The 19,565-nt window shown below is 35.8% G+C and overlaps 1 protein-coding gene across 3 annotated transcripts in view; it reads right to left on the reverse strand.

Moving 5' to 3' along the window:
* Nucleotides 1-12,887: 12,887 nt before the first annotated feature.
* LOC149833818 (signal peptidase complex subunit 3B-like) overlaps nucleotides 12,888-19,565 on the reverse strand; it is a 33,367-nt gene continuing 26,689 nt past the window's right edge. The window contains exons 4-6 of one of the 3 annotated variants that reach the window (XM_090009868.1): nucleotides 16,291-16,344; nucleotides 14,447-14,533; nucleotides 12,888-13,298 (exon numbers count right to left, since the gene is read on the reverse strand). In XM_090009868.1, coding sequence (XP_089865994.1) covers nucleotides 13,173-13,298; nucleotides 14,447-14,533; nucleotides 16,291-16,344 — 267 coding nt within the window. In that variant the 3' untranslated portion in view covers nucleotides 12,888-13,172. The remainder of the gene's footprint in view (nucleotides 13,299-14,446; nucleotides 14,534-16,290; nucleotides 16,345-19,565) is intronic. The other 2 variants (XM_090009869.1, XM_090009872.1) reach the window with 2 other exon arrangements.

Genomic DNA, 19,565 nt, shown 5'->3' on the forward strand with positions numbered 1-19,565 from the left:
CCCCAGTAAAATCAAACCCAGACCTGATTTGAGATGATAGTACCCAGTCTGGGTTCAATTAAACCCACCATAAGAGAAACCAGACTCGGATCCTAAAAGATCACATGAACCAGACCCGGATCATACCTAGTAAAATAATATTTATTTTATCTTTTTTACATTGAAAAGTTAAGCATCTTAATGGAAACTCGGGTTAGGTCTGCTATGAAATTTCACAAACCATATCTGGCTTGATATATTAATCGAACCTTTTGGGTTCAACCCGGATTTTAATTAGACCAAACCCCTGATCCTATAGGGTTTGGTATGGGTCGATTCTGAATCAAACCCCACCTATTGACACCCTACTTGTAAGATAATGATGTTGGGCGTCTGTGTTTTGGATTTGAGAGGGTATCACATAATTTCTCATGTGTCATTCGGTAGCTTCCAAAAACGAGAACGGACTCCAAGGGGGATAAGTCACCCACACATCAAAATAATGGATACATTTTCAAGTAGTCATCATCCTATACGGAGTAGACATCAGATTATCTGGGTTAGACTCTGCAGCAGCCGAGAGGGTGTTGCTTGTGTACCTCTCGAACATGCACTGTAGCTACCGTGCGTGTTTCGGGTATGGCGGTGTAGGGCTCCGGAAACATGCACTGTAGCTACTGGTAGGAACGTGTAACCTGCCCGTGCAGGAGCCCTGGTCTAAAGTTTACTTTGTACCAAAGCACATAATTTTCCATATTTTAATGGAAACAAGGGAGAACCAGGCGGCCCGCCCATGGTATTGAGTTCAAACCATGGTACGTGACCCACAGAGTGAAGAAATAGTGGTCTGGTGGGGTTGTGGGTTTGGAAGACACTGGGACAATCTTTTTTTTTAAAGGCAAGACATTGGGATAATCTTTTTATTCATGTTCTCGCAAGTTGATGCGACGGCCGTGCTAGCGGTTAAGAAGGTTTATAATTTTTAAACAGACTTTTCTTTTGGCATTATTTGTGTGGTCTCAAACATCGAGAAACCACAATCTTAGTAGTGGACCCCACATTTCATTGGATTCACAACACGTTGAGAATCCAAGAAGACTTATGATGGAAAATGGCTACCCAAAGGAGGTAGATATAAACCTAATCCCTGCGCCTATGTAGAAATAGGAGAACCGCTATCTATATATATCGGATTATCCTCCTTTGAGCAGGCCGTTAATCACCATCCTTATTCTCATTCTACTCTCCGTATCCATCTCCATCTCCATCTCCTTCATATCTCATGTGCTCCTCTCTCATTGTGCACACCAAGGCCAAGAAATGCAACATTGGTATCTGAGCTCGATTCTGATGTATATAGAGAATCAACAGATCGTTGACAACGTCACAGTCGAGAAACCTAGTAATCACCGGGCTATGTCGACAGTGATCATGTGGAAATCGGTTGCAGAGCAGAGATGACCCCTCCCACGGCTGCCAGAGAGATGCCACCATAGAAGGTTGACCATACCCATTGACCTTTGTTGTCGGTTTGAGTCAGGAAAGAAAAAAAAAAGGAAGAAAAGCTTTTCATCGATCTGAGTCTCAGACGTCGCCTGCATGAGAAGGCAAAGAAGACCATTGCAACGACATTGCTACCGGAGTCAGAGATAGCTGAGATCGACAGAGCTGCCAAAGCTCGACATTTGAAGAAAAAAAAGAGGAAGGTGAAGGCGGTGACGATCGTCTGAAGGGAATGCAAGGATGATCGAGAGATATGGGAGGCACTGGTGGCCAACTTTCTAGGCCTGAGCATGCTCAACTCCAACAAGCTCATCATCGCATCGTTGGGTGTCGTCCCCATTTTGGTTAGAGCTCTATGAGTACTTCACCCAGAACCAAGGCATGGTTGTGAGGGAAAAACCCCTTAGTCAAGAGGTCACCGGATTCTAGCGACCATTGAGACTTGCATCAAGAGGAGGAAAGGAAAAACACCCTTCGTTGAGAGGGCAGCGAAGCGGGAACCAGAGGGGTCACCGAAGAGAAGCGATGGCCTTTCGTCCACCCTCGTCAAGCGCAACTGTCGACATGACATGGCCACAATAGTGGTGGTTCTCAAAGGAGGAAGCGGTGAGCGACAGAGCCGCTTCTGCAGAGGGAGGTAGTGGTGATCTATGTCATGGGAGGAGATGGTGGTGCTTGGGTGCAGGGTCGCTTTGCTTATCGGCAAGCAGCAGAGGCAGTAGAGCTATTGGAGGGGGTGGAGTCCCCTCCATCGAATGGGCAGGCCTATGTTAGTCGGACGGTTATTGAAACCCACGGTGAAGGCAGCGACGGTCGCCGCTCCACCTTCCCGTTCTTTTCACTAAAGTTTTTCCCCCTTTCATAAGGGAGAAACCCTAAAGGCCTCCATTGGAAAGGGTGAAAAATAAAGGAAAATAAAAAAATAAAATAAAAGAGAAAGACAAAAAAAAGTGCTTTATCTTTCTGCCCTTACCATTTGTGTCCTCGTTTAGCGCGATATTATCATTCTGCCCCTGCTTTTCTAGATTATTCATGTTGTGTCCTCTAGTTTATAGAAGAGGGACTTTGTTTTTAGGTAATTTTAGAAACATACCTGTTCTCTGGAAAATATCAAAGATAGGGTCACAGTTTTAGGATTTTCTCAAAATTGTTTTACAAACTTTTTTAAAATTATAGAAAACCACCTAATTTTCTGTTTAACTCAGAAAGTTTTGAAAAATCTATTTTAGTGTTTTTGTTTGTTATTTTCTTTCAAAACTGCCTTATGACTTATAATTTTGCAGAAAAGCATATCTGGTTTGTGAAATACCTCCCAGATCCAGATAGGTTTGGATCATGGATTATTTTCATAAGTTCGATATTTGATTAGTGTAATATCCATAAAATTTAGATATATTAAATTTTGTGATCCAAAAACTCTTGATTGGTTTGGTTTCTTGAATCCAGATATAATCTAGATTAGATTTTTACCCTGGTACGAGAGAGATTGGAGTTTTTAGCATGCATCTATTTTTAGATATTGAAATATTGTATATAATTGGAGGTTATTTTGATATGCTTTATGAGTTATTTGTATTTTGGATCATATTAATATATGGATTCAGTATGGCTTAGTATTGATCCAGTTTTTATGATATTTTAAGTTTAACTAGATTATGATCCATTAGATCTGATGTTTGGATTAAGATTGGATCTGATCAGTATTTGATCAGATGTTTGGATTTAGTAAGATGACATGGACCTAATTGGATCTAATAAAATATTTTGGATCTGGTTGAACCTATCTGCATCCAGATAGAATAAGTTGAATTAGTTTGGATCTAGGCAATGCTATTAGATTCTTTTAAAAAAATTTGAACTTGCATGAACTATTATTATACTTGAATGAGTGATCTTATGAGTTTTTAAGGTTATTTGGGTGTTGAACAAATAATTCAACATGGATTAAGTATTGAGATCCAATTTAAAATTGCTTTTTACTCAAAACTCATGGTATGATATGAACTCAGTTATGGTTCAAATAGAATCTATTCATGAATGTCATTCAACTTTATTTAACTTGGTTATGTGGAACTATGCATGTATAAATTTTTGAATAGTTTCTTATTGGTCGGATCTAGTGATAGGTCCATATAAGTATAATATTCGGATACGGGATATGAATTTAGATTTGATCCAGGTTTTATGATGGATTCAAAAAAGTATAATGCCTAAATATGGGATATGGATCCAGATTTGATCTAGAGTTTATGATGAATCTGAATAGTATCAAGTCAGATATTTGGACCTAATAATAATATATTTTGTATGGGTTCTGATATGACCCGGATAAATCTAGATAGGTATAATATTGGATGTATGGTATCGATCTATTTGAATTTAGATATAGATTTGGATAATTGTCAAATCTCTTATGATGAATGATTTTGTATGAGTTACTTAAGCTTAAATGGAGATCCATTTTTAATGTGGATCATGTTGGACTTGATGATAGCATCCCAAGTCAATTTTGGATATGGACTCATACAAATCCAATGGATTTGGATATAAATTTTTTTAGTGGATTCGGTAATGGATCTGAACTTGTATGTTGACATGATTGTTAATTATCATTTTTTATAAGTTTAAAGTCTTAGAATGTTCTTATCATGTTTGGCATATCCAAATGGAAATGAGATAACTATCATTGGATATGCATCTGGTGCATGAATTTGGATATATGGACTTAAGTTGTATTACTTATGTATATTGCTTCTAATTTATGACAGCTTAATGTATATGTTGCTTAAATGCAATGCATTGGAAAAATGAGAGCTGAATTATAATTTTACACATGCATGTGGATATATTTTATTTGCATATGATGATAAATAACCATTATAAATCATGTTCCTTATGGTTTATTTTATAAATGCATGAAGAGATATTTTCATATGTTAAGAAGCGTATGCATGGTATGCAACATCGTGTTATTAATGTCTTAGTAGTCATATTTGTGACTATTTGGATTTGGATATATTGATCCAAGATGATGAGGTGGTAGTTAACCTCAAAAAAATTTAAGCAAGTTACATGCGATGATGATGTACATGGATAGTGAGAGTATTGATTATGGTGAAATTTTAAAAAGTGAAAGTATTTGCTATGTTTATCAAATTATATTTTTTCATGGATGATGAAAATTCATAGTACTTTACTAGTGTGTATGTGGACATAAAGATGTCTTATGAGATGGTCATAGAAGAGTCATAAAAACCCCATGACTCACTAAGAAAATGAGACCCATAATATAATGTATTTGTTTGAATATAGTATTGCACTTTAAGAGTTATAATTTAAATTACAACATGATGAGAAACCCACATGGTTATGTAAAATTAGTGCATGCAAGGATAATGTCATGGCTAAACCCATATCATACGTGAAAAGAATTATAGTTTATATGATGATGAAAATATGTGAAAAACATCATACTTAAAAAATGAACGAAAGTGCCTATAGTATGTGCGAAAACCTTATACTCATACTTGAATATGAATGATGGAAAGATCCATATGACCCATAGCATGTATGAAAATCACATACTTGAAGATTAAATACTAAAAAAAATCACATGATTATTTGAGAAATAACCTATAACATGTGAGAAAAACATCATTGATATAACCCAAGAAATTATGGAAGCTTATTAGGTGCATGTTTTATCATTAAGTGTTATATATGATATATGATGCACTAGTTGTGATATAATATGAGTACTTGCCCCATATTGTCAAGTAGAAGATATTGGATCCAAGAACTAAATCCAATATGAAAACAAAATCTAATATAGGATCTAGATTAAGTGTGGCTATAGGGTGTCACATATGGAACCCCAAGAGACCACAATCTTAGTGGTGGACCTTACATCTCATTAGATTTCCAACACGTTTGGGAATCCAAGGAGACTGTTGTGTTGGAAAACGGCTACCCAGGGGAGGCTTATATAAACTCAGCCCTTGCCTTTGCAGGAACATGAGAATCAATATCCATATTTGTTTATTCTTCCTGAAGCAGGCCATTAATCAATATCCCCATTTCTATATCCTTCTTTATATCTCGTGCTCCTCCCTCTCTACGCACATAAAGGTCCCAAAAACCCAACAGTTTCATGAATATGATAGTCTTTCTTGTGCTTTTGCTCTCTCTTTCTCAAGCAACAAAGAGAACCATCAATGCTTGATTGTATACCAAACCAAACATGATAATTGAGAAAGAATCCTCATGAATACCCTTGACAAGACCCTTGAGCATGAACACATCATTGATTTGCTAGTGCAACATCAAGTTGATCATTCACAAGAAAACTAAAGGACTGAAAGGGAAATGAAGCAAAAAAAAAAAAAGGAAAGCTTCTCATGGATGTGGTTGTTAGTGCACTCACAACCACCAATCATTTTTACTGAGCAAGTGAACAACCCAAAATTTGTGAATGCACTTGATGGATCAGTGTATCGATGAAGCAACAGATCAATGGAGTAGAGAAGGGAGATATAAAGAGAGATAGTGTAGTAGAGGGCTTGCTTCAAGAGGGCTAAGATAGTGTTTCACCATCTACCGAATCTTGTATAAGTTCTAGGCTAAATAGATTTCACCTCCTGGTGTTGCTTCATACCCAGCATAACTGACTCCTCCAAAATCGCACACGTCTTAGGTAGGGCCTATCTAATAGAATAAATAGTTTTGAAGAAAGATTATTCGGATAGACAATAATCCAAAGATTATCATATTCATGCATTTGAAATAAGTGAGCCATACTCATTTCAAATGCATAAATCCCACTGAGAGGCATCAAGGACACGACCCATTAACATAGGCCAACATCTCCCAATTGGCCATGAGAGTCGAACAAAAATTAATGCAGTGATTTACCTCCCACTATTCAGGGGTTTTCACTTGTATTTAGATCTAGTAATGAGGTGTTGCACTTTAATTTGGCTTAACCATCATAACTAGATTATTAGATATATCTTAAACTCATGCATTAAACATGTTTAGAAAATAATTCATAAGATATGCCTTTTGTCAAAGGGTCAATAATCATATAATTAGTTGACAAATAATCGACTGTAATCTCATTCTTTTCAATCATGTCATGAATATAATGGTATTTTACCATTATATGTTTGCTTCTGGAGCTATCTACTCCACTTTTCATCAAGCTAATAGCAGATTGATTGTCACAATATAATTGTATTGGCATATCAGCTATCTCCAACTTTAAATCTTTCATGAAGTGACTTATCTAGATGGAAAAAGTAGTAACCATGTTACATGCTACATATTTTGCATTTGTATGTAGAGCTAGACTACCTTGTTTCTTGCAGGACCAAGAAACAACACCACCTCCAAAGAGAAAAATATAGCCTAAAGTAGATTTGGTGTCATCCTTGCTTTCAACAAAAACAACATCGAAATAACCGATTACTTCTAAATTATCTGTCTAATAACATAGTTTTAAGTTTTTAGTCCCTTTCAAATATCTAAATATTTTTTTTACAACTTGCCAATGAGACCATCCAGGTTTACTTTGATATCTACTTATAAGACCTACAACAAAGCTAATGTCTGGTCCGATACATAACATATCATACATCAAGCTTCTAACAACTTGATCATAAGGGGCGTTCAATTTCTTTTGTTCTTCACTTAGGATAATCATTTTTGCTTAACTTGACCCCTTTAGCCACAGGAGTTTCAATTGACTTGCAATCATGCATTTTAAACTTTTTAAAAATATGGTCAATATATCTATCTTAACTTAGACATCAAAGTCTAGAACTCGTCTCAAGAAATTTTTATTCCAAGAACATATAATGTCTTGCCCATGTCTTTCATTTCAAATTGAGTACTTAATCATATCGTAGTTCTGACAATCATATCATTGTCATTTTCAATCAAGAGTATATAATCAACATAAAGAGATAAAATAACAAAATTGATCTCACATTTTCATAGATATACATAATGGTCAAGGGCATTAGCCACATATCCAATGTCACATATGACTTTGTGAAATTTCAAACACTATTGACATGGTGATTGCTTAAGACCGTATAAGGATTTTTCAACTTATTCACTTTATCTTCTTGACCATTAACAATATAGCATTCTAGTTGTACCATAAAAATGTTTTCTTCATATCACCATTCAAGAATTCAGTTTTAATATCTATATAATATAAATCTAGATCATAATATGCTATAATAGCCAAAATTATCTTAATGAATGCAGACTTTGCAACTAGAAAATGCATGTCTCCATAATCCACTCATTCCCTTTGCAAAAACCCTTTGGACACTAGCCAAGCTTTAAATTTATCAATGTTTCATAACTCTTCCTAGCCCAAAGAACCCTAATCTTCTTGCATAAAGTCCGAATTGGTAGAATTCAAATGGTGAGCAATTGGAGTAGATTTGGATACAAAAAATTTAGTATCGTACAAAGAAAAATGACTACTTACTTTGCTAGTCCAATTATATGAATCACACTTATATTTCTTCCTATAAACTCATTTATACCCAATGGATTTTCTTTCCTTGAGTAAATCTGATAATTTTCAGACATGGTTTTTCTTAATTGATTCAATTTCTTCATCCATGGCTTTTACCCAGTCTAATGATTCATGTAAAATAATTATTTTACTATATGCTAGATTATCATTTATTTCATCAAGATCTACTGAGTAATATAGCTCATCAGCTAAATATACATAGCAATCATCTAAATAAGTTAGAGGAGCTCTTGGCCTTTTATGACCAATAATCGTCTGATGTGAAGACGAAGGAGTTGTATCTGAAGATACATCATCTTTTGGATGGTCAAAATGATCATCTTCAGTTGATTTATTATCTAATTGTTCAATAAATCATTAATATCAATAAGATTATAAAGATCATTGTCTACATTCATGGGAGCATTACTATTGGCATTTTGATCTTTCAAAAAGTTAACATCTCTGCTTTCAATAAGGACGATACTTGGATAATAAAACTTATAGCCTTTTGATCTAGTTGGATATCCAATAAATGTACATCTAATAGACCTGCCATCCAACTTGTCTCTTGATTGATCAAGGATTTTCACATATGCTATAGAACCCCACCTTCGAAGATGGCTTAAGCCTGGCTTCCTACCAAACTAAAGTTCATAGGGAGTTGAGATTACAACTTTGGAGAGAATTCAATTTAAGATATACATAGTTGTGCACACAGCTTCTCCCCAGAACACTTTAGGTAGAGATGCATCAAATAACATAGATCAGATCATGTTCACGAGAGTTTTAATATATCTCCCAAAGACACCATTTTTTTGTGATGTCTGATGCATTATTGTATGTCGAAGAATTTTATGTCGTTGATAATATTCTTTAAATTTATTCGATGTATATTCACCACCTTGATCAAACCTTAAAATTTTAATATTATGTTCAAGTTGTCTTTCCACTTATGATATTTTTTAAATTTAATCAATGCCTCAGACTTATGAGACATCAAGTATATATATCCAAATATTGAGAAGTCATCAATAAAAGTAATGAAATATATCATTCCTCTATGGGTTTAGACTCTGAAGGGTCCACAAATATCTGAATGAACTATTTACAATAATTTTGATGCCTTAATGATTTCTTTTGAAAAAAATATTTTCTTGTCATTTTTTCGTATATCCGAGACTCACATTTATTAAATAATTTTTATTAACATTTAGTAATAATTTGAGTCTAGTCATTTTCTTCATCTTATCTAAACTAACATGTCAGAATTTTTGGTGCCAAAGATTCACATCAACAATTAAGGCACTATCAATATAAGTAGAAGAAGAAAATGCTTTATTCAAATTATTAGAGTTGAGCTTAAACAACTCATGTTTCTTATCAAATACACCTTCAAAATTAATACGAGCATGCATGCTTGCCAATTGTGACTTTACGAGGGTTAAACCTGATCTCATAGTCCTTTATGAGGGCTAGGACAAACACCAAATTTTGCCTCGTGAACAACACAAACAATACATAAGTTAATAAGACATTGGTGTCTAAAACATTAATTTTATATGAACCAACACCCATAACATTACTATAGGTGTTATTGCCCATGTAAATGTGGTGTTCTTCAGGTTTGTATTCTTTCAGCTCGACTCCCCCTTCCTTGCTTTTAACAATATGCCTTGTTGCTCTAGAGTTCACCACTATCCAATCAGTTCCTAATTAGTGAACATGCATTTTGATATCATACAGACTATGTCTTTCTCCTCATTGCGCCTGCTATTGCTCTTGTTGTTGAATTTGTTCATGTAAGCATGACATTTTTTTCTGTATCCCAGTTTGCCATAATTATAGCACTTGATATAAAGAGAGGATACCTACGACTTGTAGAATATTAGACTCCTTTTATTAAATTTATTATTTGGTTTTCTTTTAAATTATGGGTGCTTAAAGGGTTCATGACTCCTGCTGGGAGCATCCTTAGCAACTAGCAATTTATTATGCTTGTCTTTATTCTTGTGTTTATGTTGTATAGCTACTTGTATGGGCAATTGGGACAATTCAATTTGAGATGAACTCAATGGCTATGGTGATCATTTTTAAGAAAGGGAGTAAGTTGTTAAGGATTATGGAGATCTGCTGAGATCACATTGCCCACAACTGAAAGGTCTTTAGCCATAACCATTATATTATTCACATGATTTACTATATTATCATCTTGATTCATTTTGCAAGTTATATTTTTCAAGAAGTAGAGGTTGTGTTATATTACAAAGAGATTGTCTCAAACATTTTCACAGCAACAGTAGGGTAATCTTTGAAAACCCTAAGAAGGTTATCCTCCATGCAAGTAAACATGATAGTTTTAGCAAGCTTGTTATCTTTTTTGTATTTTTCAAATTTCTTTTTATCCTCCTCCAATGTCTTGTCACCTGAGTTTTTCGTTTTATTTTCTAAAACATATTCAATTTCTTTCAAGGATAACACAAGTGAGATCCCCATTTTCTATGTATGAAAGTTTGTTTTATTGAGTTTGTTAGTTTTAGCCAACTCACTAGCACACATTTTGCTTGTCAAAGTTCTGAATATTATTAAATTTTGGCACATATAAGTATTCAGGATCCGATATCTGCATAGATAGCAATAAAAAGAAATAATCATATCATTTTGCTGCAACAAGCATGCACATATCAAGCAATTAGAAAATAGATTATGCACCATCATTAATGGACAGTCCATCTTTAGTAGAACTAAAACAAATTTTCTGCAACTATGGAAAGAGTCAACAACCGTATAATATTTTTCTTAATTATAAGTAAATTTCTGCACATAAAAACTATAGATAACAACAGTTAATTGACTGCAATCACTTATTTCTAAGAACAAAACAATAACCATAAAAGTACTATTCAACCAGGGAAAATATAGTTAATACTGGTAAAAGGAAAGGTGAGCACGATCCCTTGAAGGGTAAATGTCAAAAATTTTAAGACATACAATTAAATAAACAGAATGGCAAGTTTGTAATACATGAAGACAACAAGTAACCGAATCCAACAGCAAGAAGCAGTAGCCACTATCAAGTTATGACGGTGACACTTTGGGCTATGGATGATTGCTCTATGAATGAAAGATGGAAAGAACAGTAAGGATTCAATCGACGATTTGCAATGATCCAAAGCAGGCTAGTGGGGTACATCACTGAAAGCTTTTAACCAAGAGCCTATGACAGGAGACGCGAAACCCAAACAAGGAGCGTGTGGTGTGGGTATAAAAATGTTCAGGAGAAAAGGAAGCCAAAGACAACGATTCCTGTTTCATCTTTATCTGAAGCCATGCATAGCGACACTAATACGAGGGTATTTTCTTTCCCACCCTTTCCTTTTTTATTTCTCATATAAATTGCATCGCATCTCCCCATCCGCAATCTTGGGAAATAAGATGCCCACTTGCATTCCCTTGATGCTTTCTGCCACCACCATGATGGGGAATGACGGAAAGGAAAAAGTTTCCTACGACTTGAAACGTAGCCCAACAGTTCAGGTTCTCAGGGCAGCTAGTCTGCGCTAGGTGGGTAACAAACTCATATTCCAATACCTAGAACATTCCTTTAACCGACCTTGGTTAACCAAACTATGCTACAGATTCTCAATCAATTTTGTTGGAACTTTGAACAAGTGATGTCTCAAAAGAAAAGAGGAAGAAAAATATATCAATAAAAGGAATTAGAATCAGCAAAGTCTAACTCGGCAGAAAAAGGGCATCTCTTATAAAGCATTTCCCAAATGCAATTTAGGCTCTGTTTGGGAGCCTTGAATCAGAGGTATGTTGTGGTTTCCCTCCCTCAGTTCTCTGCTATTTGGGAGCACCAGTGCTGCTCAAAAACTGCAATGGGAATAGAGTTGACAGCCCAAACATCACAAGATATTTTTGGCAGCTCCATTCTCAACACCACATTTTAGCCAAACAGTATATTGATAACACATGGAAATGGTGTTTCCATATGGACCATATCAATGCAAGGCTCCCAAACAGAGAGCCTTACATATACACAATCAAATTCAGGCCTTCAACTCTGATAGGTCTAACATTTGAGGCTCTGACATGGTTGCTTACTTCTTGGTGGTTTGTTTGGATGGCACGAAACGATGCTCATTTTCGTCATATTCGAGTTAACATTCAAAACCTGGTGCATAAAATCTTGGTAGATGTTTATGCGATCTTGTGTATGCATCTTAGTGATCTTCCTCTCCCTCCTGCTGATGCTACCTATCCTTTGTCGCAATCTGGGCAACCTCTCCCTCCTGCTGATGCTACCTATCATTTGTCGCAATCTGGGAAAGCGGCTCTGGCATGAGCCCATTTTTCTGTCTAATGTTCTTTTCTCTTGTGCTTTCTTTATTTGTTTTGGCTTTGTTCTTGTTCAGTTCATGGGTTCAACATTTTGTTGATCTTCATGAGTGATAATGTTGAATTACTTTCGGCTCTCTCTCTCTCTCTTTCTAAAAAAAAAAAGAGGTTTTCCACAACATCACTTCTATCCTCACTCGTCACCCCAGGGTTCAGCAACGTCAATGGCTAGGGATGCAAACGGGTCAGGTTTTGGATCCAAAAATACATTGAGTCAGGTGAGTTCGAATCCAGGACAGCCAAATTTTGCAAATTCCTCTTTCTGAATCGGACCCATTTGCAACCCTATCAATGGCCCATCAGATACGCTAACCTAATAATTTCAAACCTTTCTTTCTTTGTTTCCAGGGCGATTAACACTAGCAATAACGAACAAACATCATCCATGCTCCAAAAGAATACAGGCCACGATAAAGAAACCTAATCATCCATACTCATAAGAGCGGTAAGAAGTCCACATTGAACTCACTGTAATCAAGTTCAGACCATTTTTTCTTTTTTTTTCTCACAAACTCGGAAAAAAACCTTACATTAGTTCAAGAATCGGTACAAGGGAACCAGAGAATAGAGACCGAAGATATGAAAACTTTTCTGTTTTCATCTTTAACTAATCTAATCCAACAAGACTATCAAACAAACTAAGAATATAATTAACTTGGAAATTCAAAATTTGGTCCTACTGATTAAAGCTAGTGTCCATTTTTTTAGCAATATTACTCCACTGAAGACGTCCAAGTACTTGATAATCGATACATTATCTATATCCTTCAGGCAAACGGTACCCGGTCATGACAATCTTATCAGCAAACATTCTTCCAGTCTTAGGCATGATATGCCAATGAAGTGTCAAGTTAAATTTCTTGCCTCTGAGATTGCTCCCCTGCAAAGGAATTAAAGATACAAGCGCTTGAAAACCAAAAAAAAAAAAACAAAGGAGAAATTGTTTGGGTGTAGAGGAAAATAAATTCAGGGTTGCTGCATCAAGTTCATGATCATGTTTCAGGTTTTCATCTGCACCTACTTCAGGCGAAATTGAGTGAAAATATGCTGACAAAAACTAGATATATGATCTGAACCAAGGTTGTCAGACTAAGAACCGGATGCAGGAAACGATACGGAAAGCAGAAGCGAGAAGCGATGCATTTTAAAATGTATCGAGAGCGAAAAACGAGGAATAAAAAAAAGCAACATAAGAATTGAATGGAAATAGAAATGAAACGCAAATAAAAGCTAAAATAAGTGACTATTCTTAAATTTCATGATTTTTTAGTGTAAAAATTAAATTTTTAACAAGATCTAAAAATGATGACTGCCAATTTAGAGAAAGCACATGGAAGTGAGTGAGAAGCATGAGAAAACACAAAATCATGAAAAGTAGAGTGAGAAAACATATAAGAATAGATGAAGCATGTGGAAAGCATAGGAGAAGCGTGGGAGAATCGAGATTCCCATCAAGTTTCGGAAGAGAGAAGTATCGTGCTTCCGAAGCGAGTTTCGGAAAAGCGGGCTTCCCACCTATCTAGAAGCTTTTGGTAACTCTGATCTGAACAACAAATAATATGATGATATGGTTACAAAGACATGAAAACAGAAACGCTGAAATGCAGCATGAAACCCTAACCTTTAGAGTTAAACTAACTATCAAAGGTCCCAAACTAATCTAATGGAAGCATGGGACCCAGAACAAGGCAGCAGGCACAGAAGCAACCAAACTGACCTCAGCAAGTCACTGTACTAAGTACCAAGCTACATCAGTGTGATATGGCATAAGACTCACCATGCCTCAACGAATGATGCCGCAGAGTCTTGAATTCATGGTTTGAACATTGAAATCGTATTTGAGAGAATAAGGATTCACAACTGAAGTTGCCAGCAAAAGAAGAAGAGCTACAAAATTAACTACAAGTAAAGAAGCAGTAGAACCAGCTAAATAAGCAACCGTCAGTCAAGGGTCATTATTGGAGTGCATAGCTGACTTTGAAGATGATAGGACAATATTCCCGTAGCCATGCAAAGAATCTAAGTTACCTGATCAATAAAGCGATACTTGTTTGTGGTGTGAATTTGAAATTTTGCTTGCTCTTTTGAAGAAATTATTCCATCCCACAGGGAAACCTACAAAATGACTTAGTATTAGTAAAACAGAAAAACCTGCAAAAACAGTTCTACCATCAATCCTAAACATTGAAGTTCAAGACGCCAACTACGCTTGAGATTCAGGTGTGCCACTACAGCGCCACGCAATTAAGATTCCTGATGCTTAGTCGAGTTGCTCAAAAACATAAACCTACATTGGCAATTTAGCCCTCATCAAGAGCATCTCAAAATAACAGTATCTTCAGAATATTTTTTTTTCCTTGAGGAAAGTATCTTGAAAACAAATTGAGATCATTATCTCTGAAAATCAAGTTATCTCCAAAAATCAAGCGTACAGTCCATTCACATATTTCACTACTATATCCAAATTACAAACTAAATCTATAAATATATGTTATTTGGTAGTAGGCCAACGAAAGGCTTCTGAACAGAACCAGTCCATGGTCGCCTTTACAAAATCATCTGTCACAGAAGCATATGCTAGCTTTACACTTAAAGATTGCATTTATCTGGTTCTATCTATTTCTGATGTTTGCATGTGAATAGCTTCTTAATCTAGATGCAGTCTTTCTACCAGAATGGAAACACATAAAAGTTGAACAAGCCTTTCTATTATGGGCGAGCACTAAAGCCAAAACCGAAGCATGCCATATTGGATGGGAAAAAAATGAAGCTAAGCTCCAAAGAACTTGTATCTTCGGTCTTCAAATGTGATAAGAAGCTACGAGAAATACTTTGAAGGAGTCATTGCCATCAATCCACACCAGTTTCACAGCATTTCATTCATAATATGTTCTTTGAAAAGGATGTGTTAATTAGATTTAGCACCAGTCACTCCTGCAGAAAGCTAGTTTGAAAAATGAAAATAGGCACAATTACCTAAGGACCTAGGCAAACGGTTATTCTGAACTATATGACACCCATCATGGACCAGATTCTAACCAATCATGAATAAAATTTTAGGCAAAGGCATGTGATAGTATAGATCACCAGAAATAACCAATTTGGAAGTTGAGAACATATAGAAAACCCTAATCCTCCCCACTCCCCCACCCTCCCCAACAACCCCCAACCAAAAAAAAATGGCTTCTTTTACAAGTACCACAGTACTTCTTGGTATCAATAAAAGAATGAGAATGATATGTATGTCAAACAACAACAACAACAACAACAACTACGCCTTCATCCCAAAACAATTGGGGTCGGCGATATGAACCAAAAAAGAAAATCATTTTGGGTCTTCCACATGAATCCTTCTCCTCCAATCATTTCTATCCAATGCCATGTCCTCGGTGAGGTTCAAAGCATTCATATCCTTTCCTATCACCTCCATCCATGTCTTCCTAGGCCTACCCCGACCTCTTTTAACTAATATATTTTCCCATTTCTCCATCTTTCTAACTGGAGCATCATCAGGCCTTCGCCGAATATGTCCAAACCACCGTAAACGATTCTCTCTCATCTTATTTTCAATGGATGCAACGCCTACCTTCTTACGTATCTCCTCGTTCTGAATCTTATCTTTTATTGTATTTCCACACATCCATCTCAGCATACGCATCTCAGCTACACTCATTTTTTGAATATGATGTCTCTTGGCAGCCCAACATTCCGTACCATATAGTAAAGCGGGCCTAATAGTCGTCCTATAAAACTTTCCCTTCAACCGCAATAGCATTCTACGATCGCACAACACTCCAGTTGCATGTATGTCGAGACTGAAAAATAACATGTATCTGTAAATAAGAGACAAATATTCTAAATAAAGCTTATACCTGATTTAAGGAATTTTGAGGAGTTTCATACTCAGCAGCCACAAACACGAAAACCTATAAACATTGACGATAACATGGAGAGAACTTTAACACACTCGATTTTCCATGACAACACGGAGAAGATTACTTGCATACATATCTGAGGTAGAAAGGTGCAGAATGTTGACAAAATTCTCAGACAAATAACTAACTAAAACATGCATTACAGCTCAATCAGAAAGTTAAAAAATACATAAATAAAAAGGTGAAAACCAATAAAATTCTGTGGGCATACAGACAGACAATGTAACATAGATAAATGTTTAAATATAAAAGACCCAAGGCCCTCAAATGTTCAGAAGTAACAGACACAACATCACAATAAAAACAAATATCTACTTCATGATAAAAGAATTTGATAGGGAAGAAAGAAAAAAAAACAACTGAAGTGAGCATTGGACACATAACTGAGTGCTTTCAACCTCAATACGAATAACCATCTGTATCTTGCAACACAGCTTACAGAAATGATGAAAAAGAAAACTATATTAAGTAAATGACTAAATTCCAGGACCTTTCTTTCAACTTTATATTCAAGAAAGAAAAAAAATCAAGGAACAGGTAAGCTGCATGGCAATGAGAAGGAAACCCAATAGGAGGATACATCTAAAGCACCCAAAAAATGTGTGCATTGATTTCAAGTTGATATATATAAATCAAGTTGATATATATTGAGCATGCATGCCCTTTGCCCCAAAAAATTCTATAAAACACAACTGTCTATGCATATAGCCAGAAGTTAGCACCATCCATTTTTAATAATATAATAAAATAAGCAACTGTGTAATCTATATACTCCTCAAGAGATGTCCACAAAGACTTGAACTGATCAACTATGGCACACTAGACTTCATATTGCACGTGTAGCCATGGAATTTCTTTTGCTCCAATGCCTCCTGAACTTGAATATTGATATTTATGAAATTTCCAGTATAGTTGATATTTCTTCATTTTGTTCTAACCCTTTTGGGATAATATTTTATCTTTCCTCAAGAGAAAATTGAACATGAGAACTCGAGAACCTTTCACACTCCATCACAGGAGCAATATGTCAGATACCAGAACCATTTTTAAAGAATAGTCAATGCCAGTTACTATGGAAATCCATTGGTCTTCATGCACTAGAAACTTCAATCATGATTATGTATGAACTCCAAGCAGAATTAAGATGTCAACACTGGATGGCACACTGTAGATCTAATTTTCAAAATGGAAACATCCATCCTCTCACAATTACAAATGGCTGCAGACTGAAAACTAGCAATAGATACATAATAATCTATTCATGCAAAAAACATGGTAAAGATCAGTCCGTGAAAGGAGATAGCAAGTTGAATGATTCCACAATCTGTCTCAATCAAAATGATTACTATGATGATCAGGATCTTTTCTTACCAAATAAATGAGATGAATTTTCCATCACCATCATGCTTGAAATCCAATTTACAACATAACATGGTTTTATGATACACAAGAAAATCTCACTTTTCTCAACATCTAGTCACTCAAGATCTAGTTTTATCCTGTTTGTGTGCACATGTTAGTGGAACAAAAAAGAGTCCATCTATATGTAAAACATATAACTCTTATTGTTTGAGTATCTGAGGTCACAACTGCAAGGTCTAAAGCAGATAAAATGATTTAAAAAATAATCAGTTCCAACAGGAGATTTGCTTTATCTAACAAGGAGACTCTGCCAATGCTTTACTTCAGATATAAGAAAAAAGTACTTAATAGTTCCATCCGTTTAAAAGTAATCTCTTGGCAAATATAAGAACAACACGAACACATTCATGCTTACATATGATGAACCATCTTGGGTGTTAATCATTGGGGAACTTGCTAAATATATGAAAGGTATTAGATGTGATACCTTCTGCAACTACTGCAATTACCATAGATTTTTACTGCTGCTAAAACAGCTCCAGATACCTCTAAGAAATAATGAAAATTTGAAATCTGTTATCAACACCCAATACATTTTGTATAGTTCTTCATATGAAGTTTTCTGTCAAACTTTTGAAATCATACAAGTATATGCCGCCTACCCCCACCAATAATTCACCACCTGTCCATCACTACATCCCCTAGTTCAAATTTCAATCACAATGAGAACAGGGGTGAGACAATAAGAACAAACTGTAGTTGAATGCATGAGGCACAGGAATTACTTTCCTTAAAAAATGCCATCTATCATAGGTAGATATACTCAAGAAGTTACAAATTACAAACAAGATGATGGAGGAAACAATGGCACTGGGAAGTCTGTCAAGCAAGTGATGCCTGCTCCACGTTAGCTTGAGAGCCTTCAAAGTTTGATATCTATGATGTGTCATCATGCACAAGGTACTTAAAAAAATTGTAGTTTTTTTTTAATGGGTGCAACTTCATATTTGCATGTTCAGTATTGGCGTCTACTGTCTACAGCAATTTGAGTACTGTCGGCTGTGGCTTGTGCTCAAAGGAAAGTTGCTAACCTATGACAATCTAAAAATGATGGAGAATTCACCTTGTAGGAAGCTCAATTGCTTAAAAAAATCAAAATTGATCCTACCAATACTGCAAGGGGGAAATAATCTGGCCAAGCTTCCTTGCAGAAGGCAGCAATATCCTTATGCTTCCTGAAAACCCCGTAATTGTGACAGGGATAGTGAAGAGAGTTAAAAGTGGTTGAAGGTTTTGCAATGCTGAGTAAAATCTACATGTTGGTCACTTTTGGTTAGAAAAACTATTGCTGCTTCCAAACAAGCAGTGCAACCTAGAAGAAATTTTAGAAAATATGCAATCTCTTTGGTCACAAGAGGACTGTTTTTGGTTGGATCAACACTTAACTCGGCTTCAATCTCTGTAACTCTTTTATCTTCTTCTATTCTTTGTTGAAGGCGACTTCTAGTCCTAACTTTTGACTGTTGTTTTCCCTTTTTAGTAATAACTTCCTTTTTCCCTTGGCTTCTTTCTGCTTTTGAATTTGGAGAAGAGTCAGTAGTTACGTGTATTACCTGCTAGGTTATGCCTTTCCCCATCCCTCCTACAAGGCACTCGTTTATGAGGCAGAGATCAGTAGTCTATGAATTCTGGTATTGGATTTCGCCAGGTTGTGTTGAAGGTTTCTAAAAGAAGATATCCTATGAAAAATTGGACTCCACAAAGTCCACCAATCTCATAACCAAATCAATATCAAAGGATTGTAAGTTTGTCCTCTCTTCTTGCCTTTGTTCTACATTCTGGTCCAAATT

The sequence above is a fragment of the Nuphar pumila genome, chromosome 6 (assembly GCF_984573655.1).
Source record: "Nuphar pumila chromosome 6, dmNupPumi1.hap1.1, whole genome shotgun sequence".
NCBI lineage: Eukaryota > Viridiplantae > Streptophyta > Magnoliopsida > Nymphaeales > Nymphaeaceae > Nuphar > Nuphar pumila.